The sequence below is a fragment of the Oncorhynchus masou genome, chromosome 12 (assembly GCF_036934945.1).
Source record: "Oncorhynchus masou masou isolate Uvic2021 chromosome 12, UVic_Omas_1.1, whole genome shotgun sequence".
In the NCBI taxonomy this organism is placed as follows: Eukaryota; Metazoa; Chordata; class Actinopteri; order Salmoniformes; family Salmonidae; genus Oncorhynchus; species Oncorhynchus masou.
Window position 1 is genome coordinate 38,639,652 of NC_088223.1, and position 24,717 is coordinate 38,664,368.

A 24,717-nucleotide genomic window follows, 5' to 3' on the forward strand; every position below is an offset into this window, starting at 1 on the left:
AGACTGAGCCCTACTGTCAGGTAACAAATGATTTGGCTATGCTTGAATTGATAAAAGTTTATAAAATGGCTGATTTTTGAAAAATGTTTTCTCTCATGCTATGACTGATCGGGCTAGATAGGGCTTACAATGAATATATATATATTTTTAAATTGTTTTTGTAAAGTGGCAAGAACTAGTGACAATTTGTTTGATGTTATAATGGCTTTAGGGATCGATATTGCAAATGTTAACAGTTTTCCAATTTGGGTGAATGAAATGGTATAGATAACATTCACTCATTGTCATGGTGAGCACAATCAAATTATTCAATTATGTAAATATATTTCAAAAACACTTTAAAAGTTGTTTTGAGTTATCTGTATCTCACAAAGTTGAGCGAGGTGGATAGCGTGCGTAAATGCTTTAATTACGCGGCAGTTTAAACAGAAGGCTGGATATTGATTCATATAGACTAATAGTCTATTTGATGCATACTCTGTGCCAAAATTATTTTGACTTGTCTGGTGACGAGACCTCTCATTTGGCGTTTAAAACAGGAGGCAAATAATATGGGATGTCTGGTTAGTTTAATAACTTCGAATCTAAAAAGGAAGTAAAGGTAGGAAAATGATCAAACATACATGTGGGGAAATTTATGATTGTCTGAATGAATATCTCTTTAAGAAAACTGTACCCCCAACCCCCACCCCCACCCCTCCCCTCTTCTGTGGAGCGCGTTCGGAAAACCTATAAGTAGCGCATGCATGGAGAAAATTTAGGACACTTTCTGACAGAAGCATCCGTAACAGCACGTGGTTGAGGATTGAGTCATTTCTAAAAGCAAGAAGAAGAAAAGCTTTAGCTATTTCCTGTATGGATCTTGTTGACACATGAAAGTATCTTGGATTATAACTATTTGGTGACACGGACAAGACATCCATATCCTAGACCGTTAATTTGGGTAACCAGAAGAGATGTTAGTCCACACATATTCGGCTATGGTGAGTCCTTGTAAATTCAATACTACGCGCTCGTCTGCAGACCAGATTAGGTCCGATATGGTCTTGTCATTTTCCATTTCTACAACTTTGTCTTGACTCGAGTGGGCACAGATATGTGACGTTAACTTCGCACTAGCGGCGCAGCTTTTGTCATTGTCAGCTGTCCGGATAGATCGACTGTATGCGGAATGTCGGACCGCATCAAAGTGTCCGTCGAAATATGAATTTAAAGAGAACCAAGTAAAACCAGAATGGCACTTTGGGATGGTAGTAATACTTTTGTAAAAGTACCATTGCGTTTGCTGTGGTGAGCATAGTGAAAATTGAAACTACTAAAGGGGTGTGACATGTATAAGGCATACATATTCAGATGGTAACCTATATATTAGTCTAGTGGTTATTGGTTTTATGTTGGCATTTATTATTTTATACATATTTTATATGAACTTTTTTCTTTGCTTTTAAATCCCCCATTGTTAGTTTCTAATAATGGACATTGTTCCAACAAAACAAAATCGATCGGAGGGACCCAGCTTTAGAAAATCGATTTTAACCAGGAAGTGCATGCATATGTGAAGGCTACAGGACAGTTGGAGAATATTGTAAAATGATTGCATTGATGATAGTATGTTATTACAATATTACATGATGACTCCCAAATTAATTCAGACAAAATGGCTAAAGTTATGTTTAGGCTATATTGCTTTACATTTAACTAATAAAATATTGCAAATATGTTCAAGTTCCTGTAGTCATAAATGTGTTCACATATTTTATAATATTGAGTATTGTATTTCCTGGGGCAACATGATGCTATTGCGCATTAGATACCTGTCCTTTGTTCTGTTGGGGTTCTCAGTGGCCATGACCTTTGACACTGTCATGCAGCGATGCCAGAGGCACCTGCTGCCTGTCTGGCATGCAAATCAAACACCTTGAGTTATTTTGACATTTTATAATTAAATAGTTGGATTTTAAGCTACATTTGTATTTGTTTTGTGTGGTCAAGACAGACTAAGTTTTGTACAGATCTATATGCTCTATCGAACTGATTTAAAATAATTTTATTTGTATGATTTCAATTTCATTGCAGTTCAGTTAATCACAATCAATAACGAATTGTAATGTGATCATGATAACGCTTAGGCTACTATTTATAGTTTTGCAAAGATTATTTGAATAAAAAAAATACATTTAATTATAGGCCTGACATTTGGTGCATTGCATGTAATCAAAAAAATAGTTTTGATTTCGAAGCCTAAGTTACTTTTTTTTTATTTAATGCACAGGACCGCGCGGACGGACTGACCGGTTCCTCGCCCAGCGGGCGACTGTCCCAACTCTCCTCGCTGAACCAGGCAGCTTATTCCTCGGCTCCACCGCTCTGCCACACACCGGCCTCTGACTTCCAACCTCCGTACTTCCCCCCTCCATACCCACAGTCTTCGCTCTCATACTCACAGAGCCAGGACTCTGCATACTCTCACTTATCGGACCCCTACACCTCCATCAACTCCATTCATCAGCATCAGCAAGCGGCATGGCACTCGCAGAGGTCGCGAGTGGACGAGGGGGGGCTATTGTCACAGTCACACCGGGCTTTAAGCCTCGACCACCGTCGGGAGTACCCCGGGGTACCCCGGCTTCTCCACGGACTTGGGGAGGGTGCTGCAGCGCTAGGGGACGGGCCTCTTGGAATGCACATTGGACATCACGGACTGGAGGACATGCAGGTGGGTTTATTTGTGCGTGGACCTTTTTATTATTCCTTCTCCCGTTCACAAACACTATATTGGTCGTGCGTAAAAGTCACCTTCCAGCGCATAGCCTAACCCACGCACCCATTATGTAGATCATTGCTACATTAGTTTACAATTTATTTTGTGGAAGAATCTATAAGAACTAGTGAATAATTGTGTGTATGGCAAGGATTCTCTTTTCTTTTGTTACTGTGACAGTCTTCTTTTGATGCGTATTTTGCACACTCGCTTTTTTCTCCCAAAGGCTCCACCTTAGAAAAATACATTATACACATTATTTAGAGACCAATGGCATCTTTTCCCCGTGGCAGTGTAAATAGGCTAGAGACTTGTCTAAGTGGTGATGATTGCGTTGATGGATACATGTAGGCCTAATCATGTTAAATGGAATTGGTCCACTAATTGCAGGGGCTCGCTTGTCTCGTTAGCTTAAAAATTATATTAGTTCAACCTAATCCCCAAAGTGTTGTTATGTTAAATATAGCGGGCAGAGATCACACAAATATATCTGAAAGCAACTATCATTTACATTCTTAGACCTTGAAAACATTTTAGTGATATGTTTAACTATATTAGCCTATTTTGTGGACGCAGTTCTTAAATAGATTATTTGGAAAATCAATTTCTTTCAGGTAAATTGAAATAGACATGGATATTGGAAATATCAACAAAATAGTACGATATCAATAAAATAATAGGCGCATTTATACTATTACCTCATATATAACTAATTTGTTTTTTTGATTTCAATGACATATTGACAATGTATTAATTGCAGCGGGAAAATTAACAAAATTGATGCTAATCTCCTGAAAAATGTACATAATAATATGAAATATTATATGTTGTAATTATTTCCTTCCGGAATAGTTTTGTTGTTCTTTGTGTGTCTAAATTCAAGCCTGATTTATTAGGCCTATAGGCTATCCTCTAACACACGAAGCAAGTCAACATTTCGTTGGTGCCTTTAGCCGGTATCCATTGAAGTCATGGGGAAAAGTGTTGAACATAGTATGGTATGCATGCAATTTTAGCAAGAAGAATAGTTGAAACGTTGCTATGGATTTATTGAGTAGTCAACCACACACAAGCAGGTGCAGATTCAGGCGCATTTGTTCAAAGCATCCTGCATCTCTGACACAATTCGGCGCAACCAATTTGATTCCCGTGGTCATTAATACAAAGAAACACTTACTCAAGCGGAAGGCATGGAGTCATCCAGAGCATGTTTGTGTTAAACGCTCTCTTGACAGAACCTTTTATTTGATTAATGGATTAAATTCGCAAGTTTTGAGCCCCATATAAATCCGAGACGAAGAGCATCTCTCTCTGCAGATTTCTTTTTAACACTCCTCAATGACGCATGTAGAATAACATAGAAATACCCCACAAATGGCAAACACTTCAACGTTTAAAATGTTGAAATGTTTGTTGAATTTGTTATAGCGAATTAAATTGGTCACTTTATTTTTGCGGTTCAATGATACCCCCCCAAAAAAATGTTTCAATAAAGTTTCTTTGCAGAATAGACAAGTAGGCCTGATCCATCCATATAAAATATGTAGGCTTAAGATAGATAATTACATGAAGATTTAGTAACTTGAGAATTGGGCACAATGATTACATTTTTGAAAATGTCCGACGTCCATGAATTCACATCTGAAAAGGAGTGCGGTCGCAGGGTTCATCTCATGAAGGCTAATCGATTAGCCCCTTTTGTCATTTAAGTGAAAAACATACCCTACTTAGGCTATAGTTTTTTATTTGCAACTTTTAATGTAAAAAAAAAAATGCACAACATAAAATGTGTAAAAGAGACATGGAATTGACAAAGTGATGATCATGCCAATAAGCCCGCTCTCAACTCACAAACACAACATGTCAGTTCTGTGTCTAGGTTTTCATAGAGTGAAGACCATGTTAAGCAGGGCCAACTTTTGTCTTCTTCTTTGTTCTCTGACCACACAACATTGTGTATTTGCACAGCCAATTTCAAGAAATAGTGAATTCTGTTTACTGCTTTTTCTTCCACCCCGTTCATAGAGATCACAGACACTGTACGTGTATTAACTTGGCCTTGAATAAAAGCGTCTGCTAAGTTTCATACACTGCATTATGATAAGGGCCCCACAATAACTACCTCAACATAGAATTAACCCCGGCTTCTCGGCCCTCTTCTGAGTCTAGTTTCCAACACGGATGCCCTAACAAACCACAATACTCTAGCAAATCTGCCAATCAACTGTTATAATTTTCTTACACTGTGACAAGAGCTAAATTATAGATTGCACTTGGCCCAGACTGGTTTTGAATTGGCTAGTGGGGGTAGTGAATAAATGATCCTGACTGGCCACTGTATCTACCCAACACAGGGAATGGAGGAGGGATCAGCCTTGGGCATCCTGGACCACTCCGTCATTAAGAAAGGTAAGGGAGGCAGAGCTCTCTCTCTGTGTGTGTGTGTGTGCGCACCCTTCCCTATAAACACCAACCACCCCTCCAGCATATATATATATATATATACACACACACACACACACACACACACTATAAATAATTCTGTTTTGCTATTTCATTTGAAGTCAAAAAGTTCTCTAATACTCGGCTGCAGACTTCACCCTAAAGGCAGTCATTCTTAATGAACTGTTCATGGTCATATGAGAGGAAGAGGGAGAGAGCGAGAGCAGGATTAGAGCAAGGAGGAGAGAAGAGAAGTGGGGCAAGGAAAAGGGAGGGGAAAGAAGTGATAAAAGGAGTTCTGGAGAAATTCACAGCCGTGTGATCACTCTAATATTACCAATAGTAAGAACTGGGATTTTTCACAAGACACAGGGGCACGATTAACCAATTCAAGTTGAATTCCAAACAGCTTGAAATACTTAAATTCCAAATCCGCTTTAGTGACTACACCGGAGACATGACATCTATGCATGAGCTATGCTTAACATTTTGCAACCAACACTCATTTTCAAGAGGAGTGACTATGATTCCAGTGATTTGCCGAGGTTGAGAGTGTATCAATTACAGTGCGTACTCATGGCCACGGATTTAAGAGCATAGAACAAACTCAAAGCCTACATGAATAAGCGGATCTGAGAGAGCGAGCGAAACAGAACACAGAGAGAGACACACACACAGAGACCTTAAAGACCTCTACACTGCTCCGCGGCCGGGCCTGGCTGGCTCTGAATGGGGGATAGAGAGAGCTCCCTTCTGTCCGGGAATCTGTGCCGCACAGTGGGGCGTCGCAAAGAGACGAACGCCGCCCACGGAGAGATAGTGGAGAGAAAACATCACAGCGGCAGCTCTAGCACAGCTGACAGTAGGCACAGAGATAACTCCGCAACAGTATAGCTAGTCACTGGGAGGATGCACTGAGCCAAAGGGATAAATGGGGAAGAGATGCAGACACCCACATGCACACACACACACACACGGGGGCAGGAGAGGATACTAAAGATACCATAGACACACAGTAATGCACACTCATACATAATAACACACACACACACACACACACACGCTCACCTAGGGAAAGGGTTAATTCAATCCTCTCAGTTCAGCCTATAGGAGCCACAGTCTTTAGATCCCAGCCCACAGTCCTGGCATGAAAAGACGTGTGATTAGTGGGCTACATCAGCTAATTTCAGGAAAACAAATTAACGGTTTAAAAGATGATGTAACTTTTTTTTTTTTTTTTTTTACGTCGACATAAATCATTATTAGGAACTGAATGGCCGTTTAAATTGTAATAATTTTCCGAATAATCCTCTCAAGTACCTGCAAATAATACCACGATGCCTAGATTTTAACAGTTCAAATGATTTCTCAGCCACAATTCCATGATTGGCATTCATATGGTGGTGCTGCTTTGTACCCAGTTTCTCCCAGTTTTTAAACCTGTAAAGAGGCAACTTAAATTCTAGCAACATTCAATACTTGAGAATGAAGGTCTTTAAGCTTAGCAGTCAGAGAAAAGTGACTGTGAAAGTAGTGAGGCGTGAATAAGATCGAAATGAGATGTGTTACTTAAAGAAACAGGGAACCCACCTGCTGTGACCAAAACAACAACAGCAATAGTGGTGCCAGAATTAGAGCTGGCAACACATGGGAAAATGTGCCACTGGATTTATTATCCATGTAATAAACACATTAGTTACATTACTTGTATATTAGAAAGAATTGTAGAAATATTATTTTTATTCACCTAAACTCTTTTTTTTCTCCCTTACTCAATACCCATCTTTCTCTATCATCTCTCTTCCTATCTTGCCCCCCCCCCCTCTTTTCCACCCTCTCTCACCCTTACACACTCTCTCTCTCTCTGTCTCTGTCTCTCTGTCTCTCTGTCTCTCCACAGTTCCCATCCCCTCCAAGCTGAACGGCTCGTCCCTGTCGGCTCTCCACCTCAGTAAGGATGGTCTAGGGATGGGTTCCGTGTCCAACCCGGGGGAGGTGTTCTGCTCCGTCCCCGGCCGCCTCTCCCTCCTCAGCTCCACCTCCAAGTACAAGGTCACCGTGGGGGAGGTGCAGCGACGGCTGGCCCCACCCGAGTGCCTCAACGCTTCCCTGTTGGGCGGAGTCCTGCGCAGGTGAGAGGGTCGGAGTTTGGAGTAAGGGGTGGGGAGAGAGAGACAGTTTCAAGGCTTCACACATGATAGTAAATCAAATAGACAATTCTGAACAACAGATGTATTCATGTATTCTGGACAATAGAATACAATATTTGTCACCCCTTGATTGCTTAATTTATCCAGTGGCAAAAGTTCCGCTCCTCCACAGAGAATGTAATAATGCATATATTTTCAGACATTTTCAATTCCTCCCCAAAACATATGCAATGAACCACATTTCCTGCTCGGCGTTCATACATTAGATTACAATAGTGCATATTTCAAATCATTGTCCTTCTATGAAGTGCTTTGGCACCCATATCTAACAAAAAATGGAACGCAAAAGCAAAGGACCAAATGAAACCATCAAGTGGCAGCAGTACTAAACTATGGCCATGGGGAGTTTTGTGTGAAAGCAGCCCAGACAGACAAGCAGACCTAGGAGTGGGCAGCCAGAGCCAAGGACAAGGCTCAGCAGTTTGTTACGGGGCCACACAGACAGGTCTTAAGCTGGTCTCTCTGGCTCCTCTCTCCTCCCTCAGGGCAAAGTCAAAGAATGGTGGGCGCTGTCTGAGAGAGCGTCTGGAGAAGATTGGGCTCAATCTCCCCGCTGGGCGACGCAAGGCAGCCAACGTCACCCTCCTGACGGCTCTAGTGGAGGGTAAGAGGTCCACAGTAACTTGTACACATACTGACAGACACTCCTGGGTGAACACAGCTCTCTAGGTAGAGGGCATATTCCCCAGTTATCGCTTAGTCAAATCTCAATTAAAATCTACTGCCACTGTAATTAACTGTTCAACCAAAATGTATTTGCACAATTAAATTGAATGAAAATTGGTAATAAATAGTAACATAAAAGACCATGAAGTACCATAAACCAACGGTAAATCCAAACAAGAGCACCACGTAAAAAAACTGAGCTTTGCCTTATTTCCTGCCAAACCTCCACATTGACATCCGGCCATTCACGAGTCTTCTCTATCTCTTCCAGGTGAGGCAGTCCACCTGGCCCGTGACTTTGGGTATGTGTGCGAGACGGAGTTCCCTGCCAGAGCGACAGCAGAGTATCTGTGTCGGCAGAGTGACCCCGAGCAGCTTCCCACACGACGCAGTATGCTGCTGGCCACCAAGTGAGTGTCTCGTGATCCATGTCTGGGCCTAATACAATCTTACAGTAGATACAGTCTCACTAATAATGAACCATCTCAAGTGTTGCATATACATACAGATATACAGTGAGGCAAAAAAGTATTTAGTCAGCCACCAATTGTGCATGTTCTCCCACTTAAAAAGATGAGAGAGGCCTGTAATTTTCATCATAGGTATACTTCAACTATGCCAGACAAAATGAGAGAGAAATATCCAGAAAATCACAGTGTAGGATTTTAATGAATTTTTTTGCAAATTATGGTGGAAAATAAGTATTTGGTCACCGACAAACAAGCAAGATTTCTGGCTCTCACAGACCTGTAACTTCTTCTTTAAGAGGCTCCTCTGTCCTCCACTCGTTACCTGTATTAATGGCACCTGTTTGAACTTGTTATCAGTATAAAAGACACCTGTCCACAACCTCAAACAGTCACACTCCAAACTATGGCCAAGACCAAAGAGCTGTCAAAGGACACCAGAAACAAAATTGTAGACCTGCACCAGGCTGGGAAGACTGAATCTGCAATAGGTAAGCAGCTTGGTTTGAAGAAATCAACTGTGGGACCAATTATTAGGAAATGGAAGACATACAAGACCACTGATAATCTCCCTCGATCTGGGGCTCCACGCAAGATCTCACCCCATGGGGTCAAAATGATCACAAGACATCACAACCACACGGGGGAACCTAGTGAATGACCTGCAGAGAGCTGGGACCAAATTAACAAAGCCTACCATCAGTAACATACTACGCCGCCAGGGACTCAAATCCTGCAGTGCCTGACGTGTCACCCTGCTTAAGCCAGTACATGTCCAGGCCCGTCTGAAGTTTGCTAGAGAGCATTTGGAAGATCCAGAAGAAGATTGGGAGAATGTCAGATGAAACCAAAATATAACTTTTTGGTAAAAACCCAACTCGTCGTGTTTGGAGGACAAAGAATGCTGAGTTGCATCCAAAGATCACCATACCTACTGTGAAGCATGGGGATGGAAACATCATGCTTTGGGGCTGTTTTTCTGCAAAGGGACCAGGACGACTGATCCGGGTAAAGGAAAGAAGGAATGGGGTGAGATTTTGAGTGAAAACCTCCTTCCATCAGCAAGGGCATTGAAGATGAAACGTGGCTGGGTCTTTCAGTATGACAATGATCCCTAACACACCGCCCGGGCAACGAAGGAGTGGCTTTGTAAGAAGCATTTCAAGGTCCTGGAGTGGCCTAGCCAGTCTCCAGATCTCAACCCCATAGAAAATCTTTGGAGGGAGTTGAAAGTCTGTGTTGCCCAGCAACAGCCCCAAAACATCATTGCTCTAGAGAAGATCTACATGGAGGAATGGGCCAAAATACCAGCAACAGTGTGTGAAAACCTTGTGAAGACTTACAGAAAACATGTGACCTCTGTCATTGGTAACAAAGTATATATATAGTATTGAGATAAACTTTTGTTATTGACCAAATACTTATTTTCCACCATCATTTGTAAATTAATTAATTAAAAATCCTACAATGTGATTTTCTGGATTTTTTTTCTCATTTTGTCTGTCATAGTTAAAGTGTACCTATGATGAAAAGTACAGGCCTCTCATTCTTTTAAGTGGGAGAACTTGCACAATTGGTGGCTGACTAAATACTTTTTTGCCCCACTGTACATAGTGTGCGTGAAGGGCAGACGCCAACTAAAAAATATTTTTGGCTTAAGTGAAGCAGACGAAGCTATTTGGGAAATATGTGTATAGTTTTAATGAGTGTGATGATCGTCCCGTTACATTGTTAAACGTTGACCTGAAAATGTTGACGTTGGCATTGAAAAATTCTAACCCTTCTCTAACTTTTTCTCCTCAGGGAGATCTGCAAGGAGTTTGTGGACCTGATGTCCCAGGACCGCTCTCCTCTGGGGGCGAGCCGTCCCAACCCCTGTCTGGAGCACGGGGTCCAGAGCAACCTCACCCACTTCAGCCTACTCACCCACGGCTTCGGCACGCCCGCTATCTGCGCCGCCCTCTCCGCCTTCCAGAGCTATCTGGTGGAGGCCATCAAAATGCTGGACAAGGACCAGGGGGGTGGCAAGGGGCACCACGAGAAGGAGATGAAGCACCGCAAATAGGTGGGACGCCTTCTGACGAGATTGGAGATTTGACGGACTGACTGATTCCCATATTCCATCCTTTCTTAGCCTCCTTTAAGAGGACAACGACATATTTCTTCCCCAAATTCTTACTGCGGCCCAATCCCTCACAGGGAAGGGCATGGTGATGTTTGTGCTGTATATGTGTCGGCCACTTCACTCAAAGACGCATGGACTTCTTCTGGGCTGCTGGTTTTCTAGGCAGTGTCCATTCCTAACTGCCAATGACATTTTCTGAATGAGTTCTGACTTCATGTCCCTGTATGTCTGTCTGACTGTCAAGATGATACCCCAACCGGCATTCATTGGAATGCCCTCTACTTCCCGTAGAGATACGACTATTTATCTCTATGCTTACTTCCCTTCAAAGTCTGTTTGACTCTCTGGACTTGGACCCACTTTGAAAACATCTCGTCACAAGAGATGAGCCATATCCAGGACAGCCAACTTTCTTAGTTTTGCTCATTCCTCATCTGGACATTGGATATCGTCCAACTCCACCCCATAGGATGGGCAGTTTGTGTACTACGATTCTATGTGGGTGCTGCTGGGTAATTGAGTTCTTTGGGGGTGGGGGCATGGTGTCACAGGCAGCTATGGGATTTTTTTTTTGGTGAAGGGGAGGGTAGGTGTGGGTAAATTAAGAAAAAAAACACATCATTTTGTACTTACTGTGTATGTTTAATATTAATGTTATTACTGTTATTATTGTATTACGGCATAAATGTAATATATTATTAAAGAATAACTGATGCAGACTGCCTGGGTATCATGTTTTATCATTCACTGTCGATAATGGTGGAAGGATGCTTTTCAAGGTTAATTCTAATACCTAAAAACCACTGGCCATGAATTAGATCCTTCAAAATATGAATGGTTTAAGTGAATTTTTAAAATGTTTTTTTTTATCTCAAAAATAATTTCTTAAGATATACAATTAAACATATTTACTAAAACGTTTTTGATAGAGAATATGTTGCTAATTTTCACCTCCCTTTCTCACATACACAAATTAATAATTACTGATGCGAACGTGCACCCCAGGGGCCACAAAAAATTCAGAGAGCCCATTTACGGCAGAGCGATGAAGTGAAAACGATCCCTCACCATCACAGCGGTAACTGTCACCGTGCCAGGCAGTCGCCAGCCCCACCGTTACCTGGGAGACCACCGCGACACCAGTGCACAACACCGCACCTCAGCTTCCGTCCCTCTCCCCCATCTGTTAAACTACCTCTCTTATCTGCTTGTTCTCTACACCTCCTTACCTGCCCCCTCCCTCCACATTACCCCAAGTATCAATTCCCCCATCCTATCTCCCTGTGACCTACCCCTCCCCCTCCTTTCCTATATCTGACACTCAGCAGGGTTGTTCTCCATCTCTCTGTGCCTCCAGGCAAACATATGCTGCTCTTCCCATCAGATTCCGGTGTGTTTGGGAGAGGAGGGATTGTTTAATGTTTATTAATCACCTGTCTGCGGTATAGGAAGAGAGAGGAGTTGGAGACACACTGGCTTGGTATTCACTATTCCAGCTGTAGAGAGGTTACATTTTTCCTGAATGTAGAGGTAAATTAGGATTGTAAGTGTTGTGACAGCTAGGTAAATGAGTTTATATGCTATGTATTTAACAAACGACGCTTAAATATACTGTGCGCGCAATACAAGCATAATATTTGGTACTTAGACTGGTGTTCCAAGTCTCTTGAAATGACCCACATGTTACTGAGGTACATCACTTAAAATAGCAATAAACAAAAACCCATATTATATGGCTTTTCACTTTCACTCATGGTTGACTATGCACGTACACAACACATACAGAGGCACACAGAAGACAAGACAGACTGCAGAGTACACAGCCAGAAGGCTGATCTCTTTATAGGGGACACAGAGGAAAAGCACCACGAGGACAAAGATATCTCAACGGTGTGTCACGTTTTATTGGAACAAAAAGAGCAAAGGTCTAGGGTACAGAAGGAAAAATATGTGGGCATTAGGGGTAAGCAGTGAGCTTAGGAACTTGGCGCCGGAGCAAGGAGCTTGGCGCCCACGGGCATAAGCTTCTCCAAGTCATGGATGCCTTCCGTGTCAATCAAACGGACGGTGAAGGAGGGCAGGTTGAGGATGAAGCGCTTGTTCAGCTGGAGGAGACAGAGAGAGGAGAGTTAGATCATGAGTCTTTTCATGCCAATGCACGGAGCAGCACTAGAATATAGGAGAAAACAAAGCTATGTTCCTGTTATAGGTGCTATCAGTTCATTGAACAGTTCTCGCTAAATGTAGTTTTCCTAAATTAGAGACGTCTCAATTTGATCAATTCAAGTAACTTGCACCCGACTGCGGTGTGGGAAATGATTCAACTACAACGTGCATCACAGCAATATCTCCAAACGTGATGAACTTTAAACCAACTAATGAGGTGGTGATGAAGCACACCGCCGTCATTCAGTTCGCTCTAAAACAGAGAGAGAGAAAAAAAGAAGCTCACCTCCTCAACGCACTTCTTCAGTAGGTCCACGGCTTCATCGCGAGTCAGATCTGAAGCACGAGAGAGATTCGAGAGCGGGAGACGGGAATAAAAAGAGATCAATATGACTCACTGCACATCCCGATCAAGTTTAACTTCAATACAAGAACTCTTCAATCATTTACTATTTCAATTCTGTTAAGTGTTGAGAGAGCGCGAAGAACACAGCCAAAGGAACAGGGGAAACAGGCAAGAGGTTAAGAACAGGAGGAGGCAGAAAGAGGAGATGGAGGGCAATAAAATAGAGGAATAGTAAAAAGACGGGATGGAGAACGAGGGATCCCACCTGGTCTGTAGTAGCGGTCGAGGATAGACAAGGTGAGGTAGGCTCCGTAGCCGTGGGCAGCAAAGGGAGCCTTGGCCAGAGCAGACAGGTGATCCATGTAGTAGAGCCCTGGGCCGTCCGTCTCATCAAACCCAGCCAGCAACAGGTTCACATGGTACGGAGTCTGGCGAGAGAGGCATTGGTCAGTGAAGGTGTGGAAAGCAATTGTGATTATTATCGCGACATTATGGTATTATCGCGATATGAAGACATTTTCGTGTGATGACAAATGTTCTCATGATGGAGATGTAAGGAAGGACGATGAACTAAATGATCACACACACGATACAGTTCTTCGCCCACATCCGAACAACAAGGTCCAGTTTTCCATTCCATCGTTATGACCGTCCAAGACTGATGCTCCGACAGCGACCAATAGTCAGTACCATAGAGACTAATCGATTTAATATTGCACGCCAACGATTTCTCTCTATGGTCAGCACGTTAAACTATCATTGCAATAAGCTGGGTGAAAGACACTGAAGCGGCAGCTTATGATTAAGACCGCAACAGAAGGCAAAGAAAATGGAGTTTCTTTTCAGCTTTGCTCAAACGTCGCCGCTCCTAAATATCGGCAGTGATTTGGAAGTTAACAAAATAGGAGATTAAACAACAGCGGCGCAAAAGTATGGGGAGGGGTGTGAAACTGCTGTGACGGAGGGGGTTAGGTGGTTTGGGTGTTGGAGAGGACGGGGGAGGGGAGGGGAGGGAGGGGGGGTCATGGTGTCACCAGCAGTATGACATCTGCTGGGAGGTGGCACCCCCGCTGCTCCCTCCATCACCCTCCCCCCCCCACACACCCCCCTCCACTCCCGCCTTCACCCTGGAGTAACGCCAAGGCTCATTAAAAACTTCTGTAGTCTCTCTCTCCTTCCCTCTCCCTTAAATTACTTATTTTATCCTTCTAGCCACTCCGTTTCAATGAGCTCTTTTACACGCTCGCAATACTCCTCTTTCGCCATCCTCCCTCCTTGCTATAATCCCTCTAATCAGGACAAATTGAAGTTTCAGAAACCAGTCATGGTGTGAAACTAGTCATTCGGCAATTGTAGAGTTTCCATTTAAAAGGAGTCAAACCTACCGATGCTATGAAGTGAATGCTAAAAATCAGCAGCTAAGCGTTGCACATGAACCCAGTCCTAGAATAGAGAAAGAGACAGTGGATGTCTAATATGACATCTCCTGAGCTGCAGTAACCTGCTGTAATCTGAACACCTGCCCCAGGTATCAATGTGTGTTAGACACTTCTACCAGGGGAAAGAAAGGCCGACTTGCCATGCTCCCTGTGGAGAGGGGTTGTGTGTGTGTGTCTCGCCAGGCCATGCCTGAACCCATTGGTGTACCACGGAACACCCCAGTGGCATCACCCCCACCCACCGAACGACACCGGTCTCACAGGTTTCAACGTAACAATACAGCACAGGAGATGGCATCAAATAACCCTTCCTCCCCGTGTCACCTCAGAGGGCACCAACAACCGGGGAGCAGGCTCCTTAAATCCTGCACCAGACCTCACGCCAAGTCACAAACACACAACACATACATGTTCAAAAGAACCTCGTAAAACACACAGAGAGATGGTCTGTCTAATATTTATTCAACTAAAAGGATGTACGGTTAGTTCTGGTGATGAAAGAAGTGAACCGTAGTAAATCAACCCAACCCCGCTCACTCTCCCTCTCCTCTTCCACGTGCCAGCCCTCCCCCTCTCTGTGCACCGCGCCCTCCCCCCTCTCCGTGCACCGCGCCCTCCCCCTCTCCGTGTGCACCGTGCCCTCCCCGTGTGCACCGTGCCCTCCCCCTCCTCCCCCTCTGTGCACCTCCCCTCCCCTTGTGCACCGTGCCCTATCTTCCCCCCTGCACCGCCCCTCTCTGTGCACCCGCCCCCTCTCCTTGTGCACCGTGCCCTATCTTCCCTCCTCTCCGTGCACCGCCCACCTCCTCTCCGTGCACCGCCCCCCCCTCTCCGTGCACCGCGCCCCTCCCCTCTCCGTGCACCGCCCCCCCCTCTCCGTGCACCGCGCCCCCCTCTCCGTGTGCACCGCGCCCCCTCTCCGTGTGCACCGCGCCCCTCCCCCTCTCCGTGTGCACCGCGCCCTCCCCCCCCCTCTCCGTGTGCACCGCGCCCTCACCGCCCCCCTCCGTGTGCACCGCGCCCTCCCCCCTCTCCGTGCACCGCGCCCTCCCCCTCTCCGTGCACCGCGCCCTCCCCCCTCTCCGTGTGCACCGCGCCCTCCCCCCTCTCCGTGTGCACCGTGCACTCCCCCTCTCCGTGTGCACCGTGCCCTCCCCCCTCTCCGTGTGCACCGTGCACTCCCCCTCTCCGTGTGCACCGTGCCCTCCCCCTCCTCCCCTCTCCGTGCACCGCTCCCCCTCCCCCCTCTCCGTGCACCGCGCCCTCCCCCCCCTCCGTGTGCACCGTGCCCTCCCCCGCACCGTGCACCTCCCTCTCCTTGTGCACCGTGCCCTCCCTCCCATCCACTCCACGCACTGCACTCCCTCCTCTCCGTGCACCGCGCCCCCTTCTCTCCGTGTGCACCGTGCCCTCCCCCGTGCACTCTCCCTCTTCGTGTGCACCGTACCCTCCCCCGTGCCTTCCCCCTCTCCGTGTGCACCGTGCCCTCACCCTCCTCCCCTCTCTGTGCATCGTGCCCTCCCCCCCTCTCTGTGTGTACCGTGCCCTCCCTCCCCTCCGTGCACCGCGCCCCCCTCCTCTCCATGCCGTGCCCCCTCTCCGTGCACCGCGCCCTCCCCTCTCCGTGCGCAACCCCCCCTCCGTGCACCCCTTCCCCCCCTCTCCTCTCCGTGCGCACCCCTCCCCCTCTCCGTGTGCACCGTGCCCCCCCCTCTCCGTGTGCACTGTGCCCTCCCCCTCTCCGTGCACCCCCCCCTCTCCTCCCCGTGTGCACCGTGCCCCCTCCCCCCTCTCCACGCACCTCCCTCCTCCTCACCGCACCCTCCCTTCTCCACGCCCCCCCTCTCCGTGCACCCCCCCTCCGTGCGCACCCCTCCCCGTGTGCACTGCGCCCCCCCTCCCTCCCCTCCCTCCTGCACCGCCCCCTCCTCTCCGTGCACCGCCCTCCCCTCTCCGCGCCCCCCCCTCTCCGCGCCCCCCCTCCTCTCCCGCGCCGCACCCCCCTCCTCTCCGTGCACCGCGCCCCCTCCTCCTCCGTGCGCGCGCCCTCTCCGCACCCTCCTCTCCGTGCGCCGCGCCCCCCCCTCTCCCGCCCCCTCCTCTCCGTGCGCCGCGCCCCCTCCTCTCCGTGCGCCGCTCCCCGTGCGCCGCGCCCCCTCCTCTCCGTGCGCCGCGCCCCCCTCCCCCTCCTCTCCGTGCGCCGCGCCCCTCCTCTCCGTGCGCCGCGCCCCCTCCTCTCCGTGCGCCGCCCCCCCCCTCCTCTCCGTGCGCGCGCCCTCTCCCTCCCCTCCTCCGTGCGCACCCTCCCCTCCCTCCCCCTCTCCGTGCGCGCCCTCCCCTCCTCTCCGTGCGCCGCTCTCTCCGTGTGCACCGTCCTCTCCGTGGCGCCGCTCCTCCCCTCCTCTCCGTGCTCCGTGCGCCCCCCTCCTCTCCGTGCGCCGCGCGCCCTCCCCTCCTCTCCGTGCACCGCGCCCCCCCTCCTCTCCGTGCACCGCGCCCCTCCTCTCCGTGACCTCCTCCTCTCCGCACGCGCCCCTCCTCTCCGTGCGCCGCGCCCCCTCCTCTCCGTGCGCCGCCCCTCCTCTCCGTGCGCCGCGCCCCTCCTCTCCGTGCGCGCGCCCCCTCCTCTCCGCGCGCCGCGCCCCCTCCTCTCCGCGCGCCGCGCCCCCTCCGCTCCGTGCGCGCGCCCCTCCTCTCCGTGCGCCGCGCCCCCTCCTCTCCGTGCGCGCGCGCCCCTCCTCTCCGTGCGCCGCGCCCCTCCTCTCCGTGCGCCGCGCCCCTCCTCCTCTCCGTGCGCCGCGCGCCCCTCCTCTCCGTGCGCCCCCCCTCCTCTCCGTGCGCCCCCCCCCCCCCCTCTCCGTGCGCCGCGCCCTTCCCCCCCTCCTGCACCTCTCCGTGTGCGCGCCCCCCCCTCTCCGTGCACCGCCCCTCCTCTCCGTGCTCCGTGTGCATTGCGCCCCTCCCCCTCCTCTCCACGCCCCCTCCCTCCTCCTCTCCGTGCGCCCCCCCTCCTCTCCGTGCACCGCGCCCTCCCCCTCCTCTCCCCCTCTCCGTGTGCCCCCTCCTCTCCCCTCCCCTCCTCTCCGTGCGCACCCTCCCCTCCTCTCCGTGCGCACCCCTCCCCTCCTCCTCCCCCTCTCCGTGTGCACCGTGCCCTTCCCCCTCTCCGTGTGCACCGTGCCCTCCCCCTCTCCGTGCACCTCCCTCTCTCCGCCCCCCTCCCTCTCCGTGCACCCCCCCTCCTCTCCGTGCACCCCCTCCCTCCGCGCCCCCTCCTCTCCGTGCACCCCCCCTCCGCCCCCCCTCTCCCACCGCGCCTCTCCGTGCACCGCGCCCCCCCTCTCTCCGTGCACCGCGCACCCCTCTCCGTGCACCGCGCCCCCCCCTCTCCGTGCACCGCGCCCCCCCCCTTTCAGTGCACCGCGCCCCCCTTTCCGTGCCCCCCTCTCCGTGCACCGCGCCCTCCTCTCCTTTCCGTGTCGCGCCCGCGCCCCCCCTCCTTTCCGTGCCCCGCGCCCCCTCCTTTCCCGTGTACCCCGCCCCCTCCTTTCCGTGCACCGCGCCCCCCCTTTCCGTGTGCACCGCGCCCCCTCTCCGTGCACCGTGCCCTCCTTTCCTACCGCGCCCCCTCTCCGTGTGCACCGCGCCCCCTCTCCGTGTGCACCGCGCCCTCCCTCCCTCTCCGTGCACCTCCCCCTCTCCGTGTGCACCGCGCCCTCCCTCCCCTCTTCTCCTCTCCGTGCACCGCCCCCTCCTCTCCCCTCTCCGTGCACCCCCTCTCCGTGCATCGCCCCCCCTCTCCGTGCATCCCTCCCCCTCTCTGTGCACCGTGCCCTCCCTCCCCCTCTCTGTGCACCGTGCCCTCCCTCCCCCTCTCTGTGCACCGTGCCCTCCCTCCCCCTCTCTGTGCACCGTGCCCTCCCTCCCCCTCTCTGTGCACCGTGCCCTCCCTCCCCTCTCTTGCTCCCCGTGCCCCAGGACACGTTCTCTTTATTGGCATTTCTCCTCAATGTGCTGTATTAATTGTTCATCTGTGCTGGAACAGGGGAGTTGTGTGCAATATGGCACTAGTAATTATTTGTGCCCGTGCTGTACTAAAAAAGAAAACCCCATATGTGACGCGAGCACCACAACCTGTTGCAGTGGACTTCTTGCTAAATCTTTAAATAAGCAAGAAGACTTACTTGTTCTTTTGGATACAACCCAAGAGGCGACATTTGACTGAGGTAATGGTTTACAAACCCTGTAAAAGACCACTGCCACTGAAATTTGCAGTCCATTTTTACAAATACAGTTTTGAAATACATAATGTAGCTAGTTGATTTCAGGTTTCTTCACAGTTGCTTGCCAGTGTTCTCCATATTCCCTTCTCTCACACCATCTCTCTGAAGCTTGGCGCTTACTCCTGGGGTTATCAAGAGGCCCAGTTGTTGTTGTTCTGGATCCCTGGTAGGTACCCAGTGCAAGATCACCCCCCCCCCCACCCCCACCCCCCAATTCCAAGCTCCAACGCTACCATTTATCCCCCGAGGTTTCAAACCACAAGAGACATCCTCTTCGCTTAACAGCGAAGCTCACCTCCATTCAGGTAGACAAGAGAGAAAAAACGTGAAATGCTCAGGAAGGAGTGGAAAACATGTTTATGTAACATATTTGCATGTCCACATATTCTGGGGTGGGTGTGAATTGGGGAGCATAGCTAAAGGAAGGTGTGGGATGTCGACGAGAAATTGCTTTAACCAACAAAAAAAAAATCTCAGTACTTTTGGGAACCCTGCGAGAACTGCATACAAAAATATAATATACATAAACAAGGATATTTTCACCACAGGATAGAAGAATATATATGGTATTACTGCCTTTGGGCAAGCATGTATTTCTGAATATTTTGTAATGTTATCCAATATCTAAAGCACATATTGAACCAGCAGCAGCCTAACTAACACAGACGCTCGCTCGCACTCTCTTCTGTGCCGTGTTGACTTCTGGGTCTAGCTCAAAGCCCTCAGGACTGGCCCCCTCTCTCCCCTCCATATCCCTCGGCTCCCACCTCCTTGTGTCCCACATTCCCTTCTCAGCCTCACTAATTGTTTTTTGTAATTATTTTCATCCTTCTGCTATTGTGACAGGCAGCGGCTACACTCTTCTTAACATATTAACCTCGTCACAACCAGATGAGATTTAGAGGGACGCATATGAGGAGACTTGACTCCTGTGTTCCACACACACACACACACAAAATTCACTCCAGGGACCCAGTGGGTTGCGTTACGTTTCTGCCGCAGGTGTTGCGTACCGTTGAGACAAGAGCGACACTTATGCCAATTCACAACATATTGACAAATGTCTCTGGATCAGTCAAAATAGCCTCGCTGCCCACATCTCAAACTGATATAGTAGAGGAACACAGAGACAAAACGGGTGGAACATGTGTGCTACACAAGCACGTCACAAAAGCAGTATTTTTATTTTTTACAGTTGCTACACATGCCTGTGCCCAATTTTCATCTTAAAACAATGGGAATGACTCATGCTCTGCAAAGGTTAAGTGTCCAGTGTAGGAGGCTCAGACTGAATTCCCACCTGAATGTGTGACAAAGGCCAAGCGGCAAAAGAACAGAGCAACTTAGTGGTAACATAGTAGGCTACACTGGAGAAAATACAAGCATGGGTCCACATTAAATAATGACATTGTCCCACGGTGTCACTGCTGTAGCTTTACAGCCATACAATTACATAGGGGGAAAGGGGGAATAGGGGGAAATAAGTTATTAGTACTTATTAAACACACTCATCTTGGGACTTATATAAAAAAAACATTTTTTCTCGCTGTTTAATGCTTCAACCAATTCATCTGGTTATATCCATAACACTTTCTATTCTAAACCAATCAGAGGTTTTATTATGAAGTTATTGACAGTTGTGCAAGTTCCCGATTTCAAAGGTCCAAAGCAAACTTTGGTGTTGAGGGGACCCTCAGATAACATCCTCAGATATTTTTTGGGTACTTTCTCAGATAAGTGATCATACTTTATGTACAATTCATATGCGGATGATGCAAATAGTAGCCTATTTCATGGGCATTAATACATTTCTTGCCAATTTAAAATATGGGTTTTTCATGCTAGCAGTCGTGACTGCGTGTCACAGTCTCACGGTAGCAACATAACTTGAGCTAAAAAAATTTAACATTTCAGCTTACATTATTAAAATGCATTGTCTTAGTCTGTTAAACGAACCCTGCATTGTTATTCCCAGATGCCGTTTTTGTAAATTTGAAATTGATCTTAGCTGGACTTAGAGGAAAGGACATAAAAATCATTCCCTCGATTTATAATGGAAATAAAGAAATATTGTAGGGTGTCTAATCAAAAAGGCATATTTTCATCAATGGGAAAATAATATGCTAATTGTGTAGATACTCCTCTAAGAACACCAATGGTGCAAACTAGGGATGCACGATATATCGGTGAACATATCAGAATCGGACGATATTAGCTAAAAAATGCAAACCTCTGTATCGGCCCGATGTCTAGTTTAACGCCGATGTTAAAAACCGATGTCAAATCTACCGTGCATACCTATATAATGTACGTAATGACGCCACGTAAAATTATGCGCTACAGGTGCAACATAGCATTCCTAACCTAGCCCACAATGTCTTCTGCTGTGTGGATCGAGCAGTCAACAAGTTGAGCAGTCATTTGAAAGATTAAAACAATTTCAGAGAGACAACTCAAATGGGAAATCCCTTGACAGTCAACCGTTCTCTGTCGTCGGTGATGTTGGCTTTCGCTGACTGGTCGAGCACCAGTACACACTTCCAAGTGCGCCATTTTTCAGATTACACAGTAATCTACACAGTAATAGCGTCACTGCTATTAGCTTCATGACATACATACATACATACATACATATATATATATTATGGAAAGCTGTTTGGGTCTTTGCATGCCAAAAACAATACAGTAACACTGTCAAAGCTGTACAAAAAAAGTCAGCAAACAAACGAACACTGGCCACGAACGAAGTGTTGACAATACCGCGTTGGTAATAAATCATCATTTGTTCGACCGCAACTTCTGGGGTAGCTAGCTTTAGCTTGGTACTTAGCTAGCACCAATACAACCAGCCTGAAAACAATGACCAGTAGAACCTGCAGTCATTTTCATTATTCTTTGCAATGATTTAGGAATCCTTGTGAGTAAGTATTAGCTAGGTTGCCACTTGTTGTTCGCCTATTGAAATTGAACTTAATTTCATGAAAATAAATAGCTAGCCAGCAACTTAACACTGTTGCCCAAAGCTACCGTTATAAGCAGCCAGCAAGCTTCATTTGGCTAGTGAAGCTCGACCTGACTGGGGTGTGTTGTGAAGCTTGCCACACTAAGGATTAGGCACAATAGTGGAATTTGCGGTTTGCCTTCAGAATAAAAGTATGTCATTGACAATTATGCAAAGGAATACAAGAAGTAGAATTGAACCATACTTTTATTTTGAAGGCTAACCTCAAAGTCCACTGTTGTGGCTAATCCTTATTGTGACTAGCTTCACGTAGACGGGTCCAACCACCATTAATCAAATAAGAACTGTCTTATAAAATCAGGGTTATTTTAGATGACACCTGAGTTTGAAGGTAGGCCTTGAAATACATCCACAGGTACATCTCTAATTGACTCAAATTATGTCAATTAGCCTATCAGAAGCTTCTAAAGCCAGGACATCATTTTCTGGACTTTTCCAAGCTGTTTAAAGGCACAGTCAATTTAGTGTATGTAAACTTCTGACCCACTGGAATTGTGATACAGTGAATTATAAGTGAAATAATCTGTCTGCAAATAATTGTTGGGAAAATTACTTGTGTCATGCAAAGTAGATGTCCTAACAGACTGTTGGTTAACAAGACATTTGTGGAGTGGTTGAAAAGCGAATTTTAATGACTCCAACCTAAGTGTATGTAAACTTCTGACTTCAACTGTATGTTGTGTGGACCTCCCACTGACTCGGGATAGCATGCAGTCTATTAGGCTGCAGGGTAAATAAGTTACGGTGAAATTCACAGCGTGGTGAAACTGCATGATAATGAGCTTGATGCTCCTTACCAATAAATATCAAGGGTCTTATTCTGGTGACATGATGATCAATGCTTGGCTGTTTGACAGATTAAAATAATCTTGCTTTTATCCATAATAACCTTATGTAGGCTATCCTACATGCACTGTATCTGCGAACTATTGACTACAGCGCACATGTCAAAACCAGAGTGGGCACATTTGCTATATAGCACAACAGTTTGTGACAAAACCATAAGAAGAATTGAAAATGCGATGGCAACACGTTTAAAAAGTTTATAAAGTAATCCCAAAAGTATTTTTTTGTGCACTAAGTCATCACGCACAGCCTGTTATCCACAACAAGTCTGTTTTTTTATTTTACCTTTATTTTACTAGGCAAGTCAGTTAAGAACAAATTCTTATTTTCAATGACGGCCTAGGAACAGTGGGTTAACTGCCTGTTCAGGGGCAGAACGACAGATTTGTACCTTGTCAGCTCGGGGATTCGAACTTGCAACCTTTCGGTTACTAGTCCAACGCTCTAACCACTGGGGCTACCCTGCCGCCCCAGTAGGGTGGAAACATCTCTGGTGGGAAAACGTGCATATCGATTTATGCAGACTTTAGAATATTTGCATAGAAATCTGTTGCCAATTGGATGGAATCTTCGCTAGTGTCTGATTTGTTAGGCAAATAATTACCCTGCTTCGAAGGTAGTCTGCAAGGTTCTTGCGTGTGAAGTTGGCTGCCGCTTTTGGACTGAGTTCATAACCTGAAAGACAAGAGTCAAACGAAAGGAATGTCCATTACAAGTCACACGTAACCATGGAAACACCGTAATTCAAATCTAACATCTATATTTTAAATCAAGATTAGAAGCGTAGCGGTGCCATGAATAATAGGGCTACTAGGTCATCTTTAATTTGACACCAGAGAACTTACCGTTTCTCATTTTGTAGAGCTGAATATTCTTCTGGATGTATTCTGCAAACTGCACTGTGTCACCTGCCTCTCCCACACAAAGCAATAGAATCTTGTCACTCAGCTTGAACATCTTATCTTGGTCTGAGGGCATAGACAATGTGTTAGTTATTCAAATCACACACACCAGTGATATGTTCAACATGATGCATGGAAATACTAAAGAAAAAGAATACACAATTTTCCTAAAATGTGTTTAATTACAAAAAGCTTTCAGATTTTTTGAGAGGAAAATATTGCAAGTCATTTTTATAGTAATCTGGGCCTACTTGTGTGTGCACTCCTTGCCGAATTCCACTTTCACAATTCGAAGAATCAAACTACCTCGTTGGCTGGCTAACACACTAGCTAGTCTTTTTACCTATCTAACAAGTCTGTAACCCACCGTTTTGAGTTTGTGAACATGCAAGTTAACAAGCTAGGTAGACAGTCCAACGCGATTGTTCCCAACACATTTAGTCGCGTGAACAGTTAAAATCGTGCAAGATAGACAGATAGCTAGCGTTAGGTGAGAACTGAAAGCAGAGATACTGTTCTAACATTTATGCTGGAAGCCACATCAGTTAGCTAAGAGCGTGTGCTTTTCCGATCTCGACTCATTAGCCAATGAGAAAGGAAGCTCGCTAGTTAGCTAACTAACCATTTAGCTCAAACAGCAGATGTTAGCTAGTTAGGCTAGAATGCTTAATTAACACAACCATTCTAACTAGTAAGTTAACATATGACTCAAAACGGAAATGTATGAGACATATGTTGGACCTTTTACTAACTTTAAACATTTTATGAATTAGTTCATGGCCAACAAAAGCCGGTTAAATAGCTAGTTGGCTAACTGCAAACGAGCGATGTCATAGTCATAACGTTACCCTGTTTCATCTGAATGATGCTGTTGGCGGCAATATTATCAGCAGCAACCAGGACAAAGTCTTGTCCCTGAATCCCGATCAAATATTCCATACTGTAATTTATGGGTAACAACTTGAAAGACGTTTGGAGTGAGCAACAACTCAAACTCGTTCGTACACTCAGATTACGCAGCAAAACTGTAATAATTGGCGCA

General features: G+C 46.9%; 2 protein-coding genes across 3 annotated transcripts; one reads left to right on the forward strand and one right to left on the reverse strand.

Annotated features, from left to right (window-relative positions):
- The first annotated feature begins 789 nt into the window (after nt 1-789).
- Nucleotides 790-11,391, forward strand: LOC135550045 (transcription factor AP-2-epsilon-like). 2 transcript variants are annotated; one of them, XM_064980490.1, is made up of 7 exons: nt 790-983; nt 2,273-2,728; nt 5,116-5,170; nt 7,104-7,335; nt 7,899-8,017; nt 8,351-8,489; nt 10,350-11,391. In XM_064980490.1, exons 1-7 carry the CDS (start codon nt 957-959, stop codon nt 10,609-10,611), a joined length of 1,290 nt encoding a protein of 429 aa, XP_064836562.1. In that variant the 5' UTR covers nt 790-956; the 3' UTR covers nt 10,612-11,391. The 2 variants fall into 2 exon arrangements, with proteins under 2 accessions (XP_064836562.1, XP_064836563.1); XM_064980491.1 differs by having other exon boundaries at nt 2,273-2,716.
- A 1,162-nt stretch (nt 11,392-12,553) lies between these two features.
- On the reverse strand, nt 12,554-24,717 carry psmb2 (proteasome 20S subunit beta 2). Its single transcript, XM_064980492.1, has 6 exons — nt 24,524-24,717; nt 23,619-23,741; nt 23,378-23,448; nt 13,449-13,611; nt 13,124-13,173; nt 12,554-12,776 (listed from the first exon to the last, which is right to left on the reverse strand). The coding sequence occupies exons 1-6, from the start codon at nt 24,612-24,614 to the stop codon at nt 12,648-12,650; spliced, it is 627 nt and encodes a 208-aa protein (XP_064836564.1). The 5' UTR covers nt 24,615-24,717; the 3' UTR covers nt 12,554-12,647.

Coding starts and splice junctions, on each gene's coding strand:
- LOC135550045 (XM_064980490.1), top strand. CDS start 957: ATGTTAGTCCACACATATTCGGCTATG. Junction 2,729..5,115: donor ACATGCAGGTGGGTTTATTT/GTGCGTGGACCT, acceptor TACCCAACACAG/GGAATGGAGGAGGGATCAGC. Junction 8,018..8,350: donor CCTGACGGCTCTAGTGGAGG/GTAAGAGGTCCA, acceptor TATCTCTTCCAG/GTGAGGCAGTCCACCTGGCC.
- psmb2 (XM_064980492.1), bottom strand. CDS start 24,614: ATGGAATATTTGATCGGGATTCAGGGACAAGACTTTGTCCTGGTTGCT. Junction 23,742..24,523: donor CATCATTCAGATGAAACAGG/GTAACGTTATGA, acceptor CTATGCCCTCAG/ACCAAGATAAGATGTTCAAG. Junction 13,174..13,448: donor CGACCGCTACTACAGACCAG/GTGGGATCCCTC, acceptor CTCGTGCTTCAG/ATCTGACTCGCGATGAAGCC.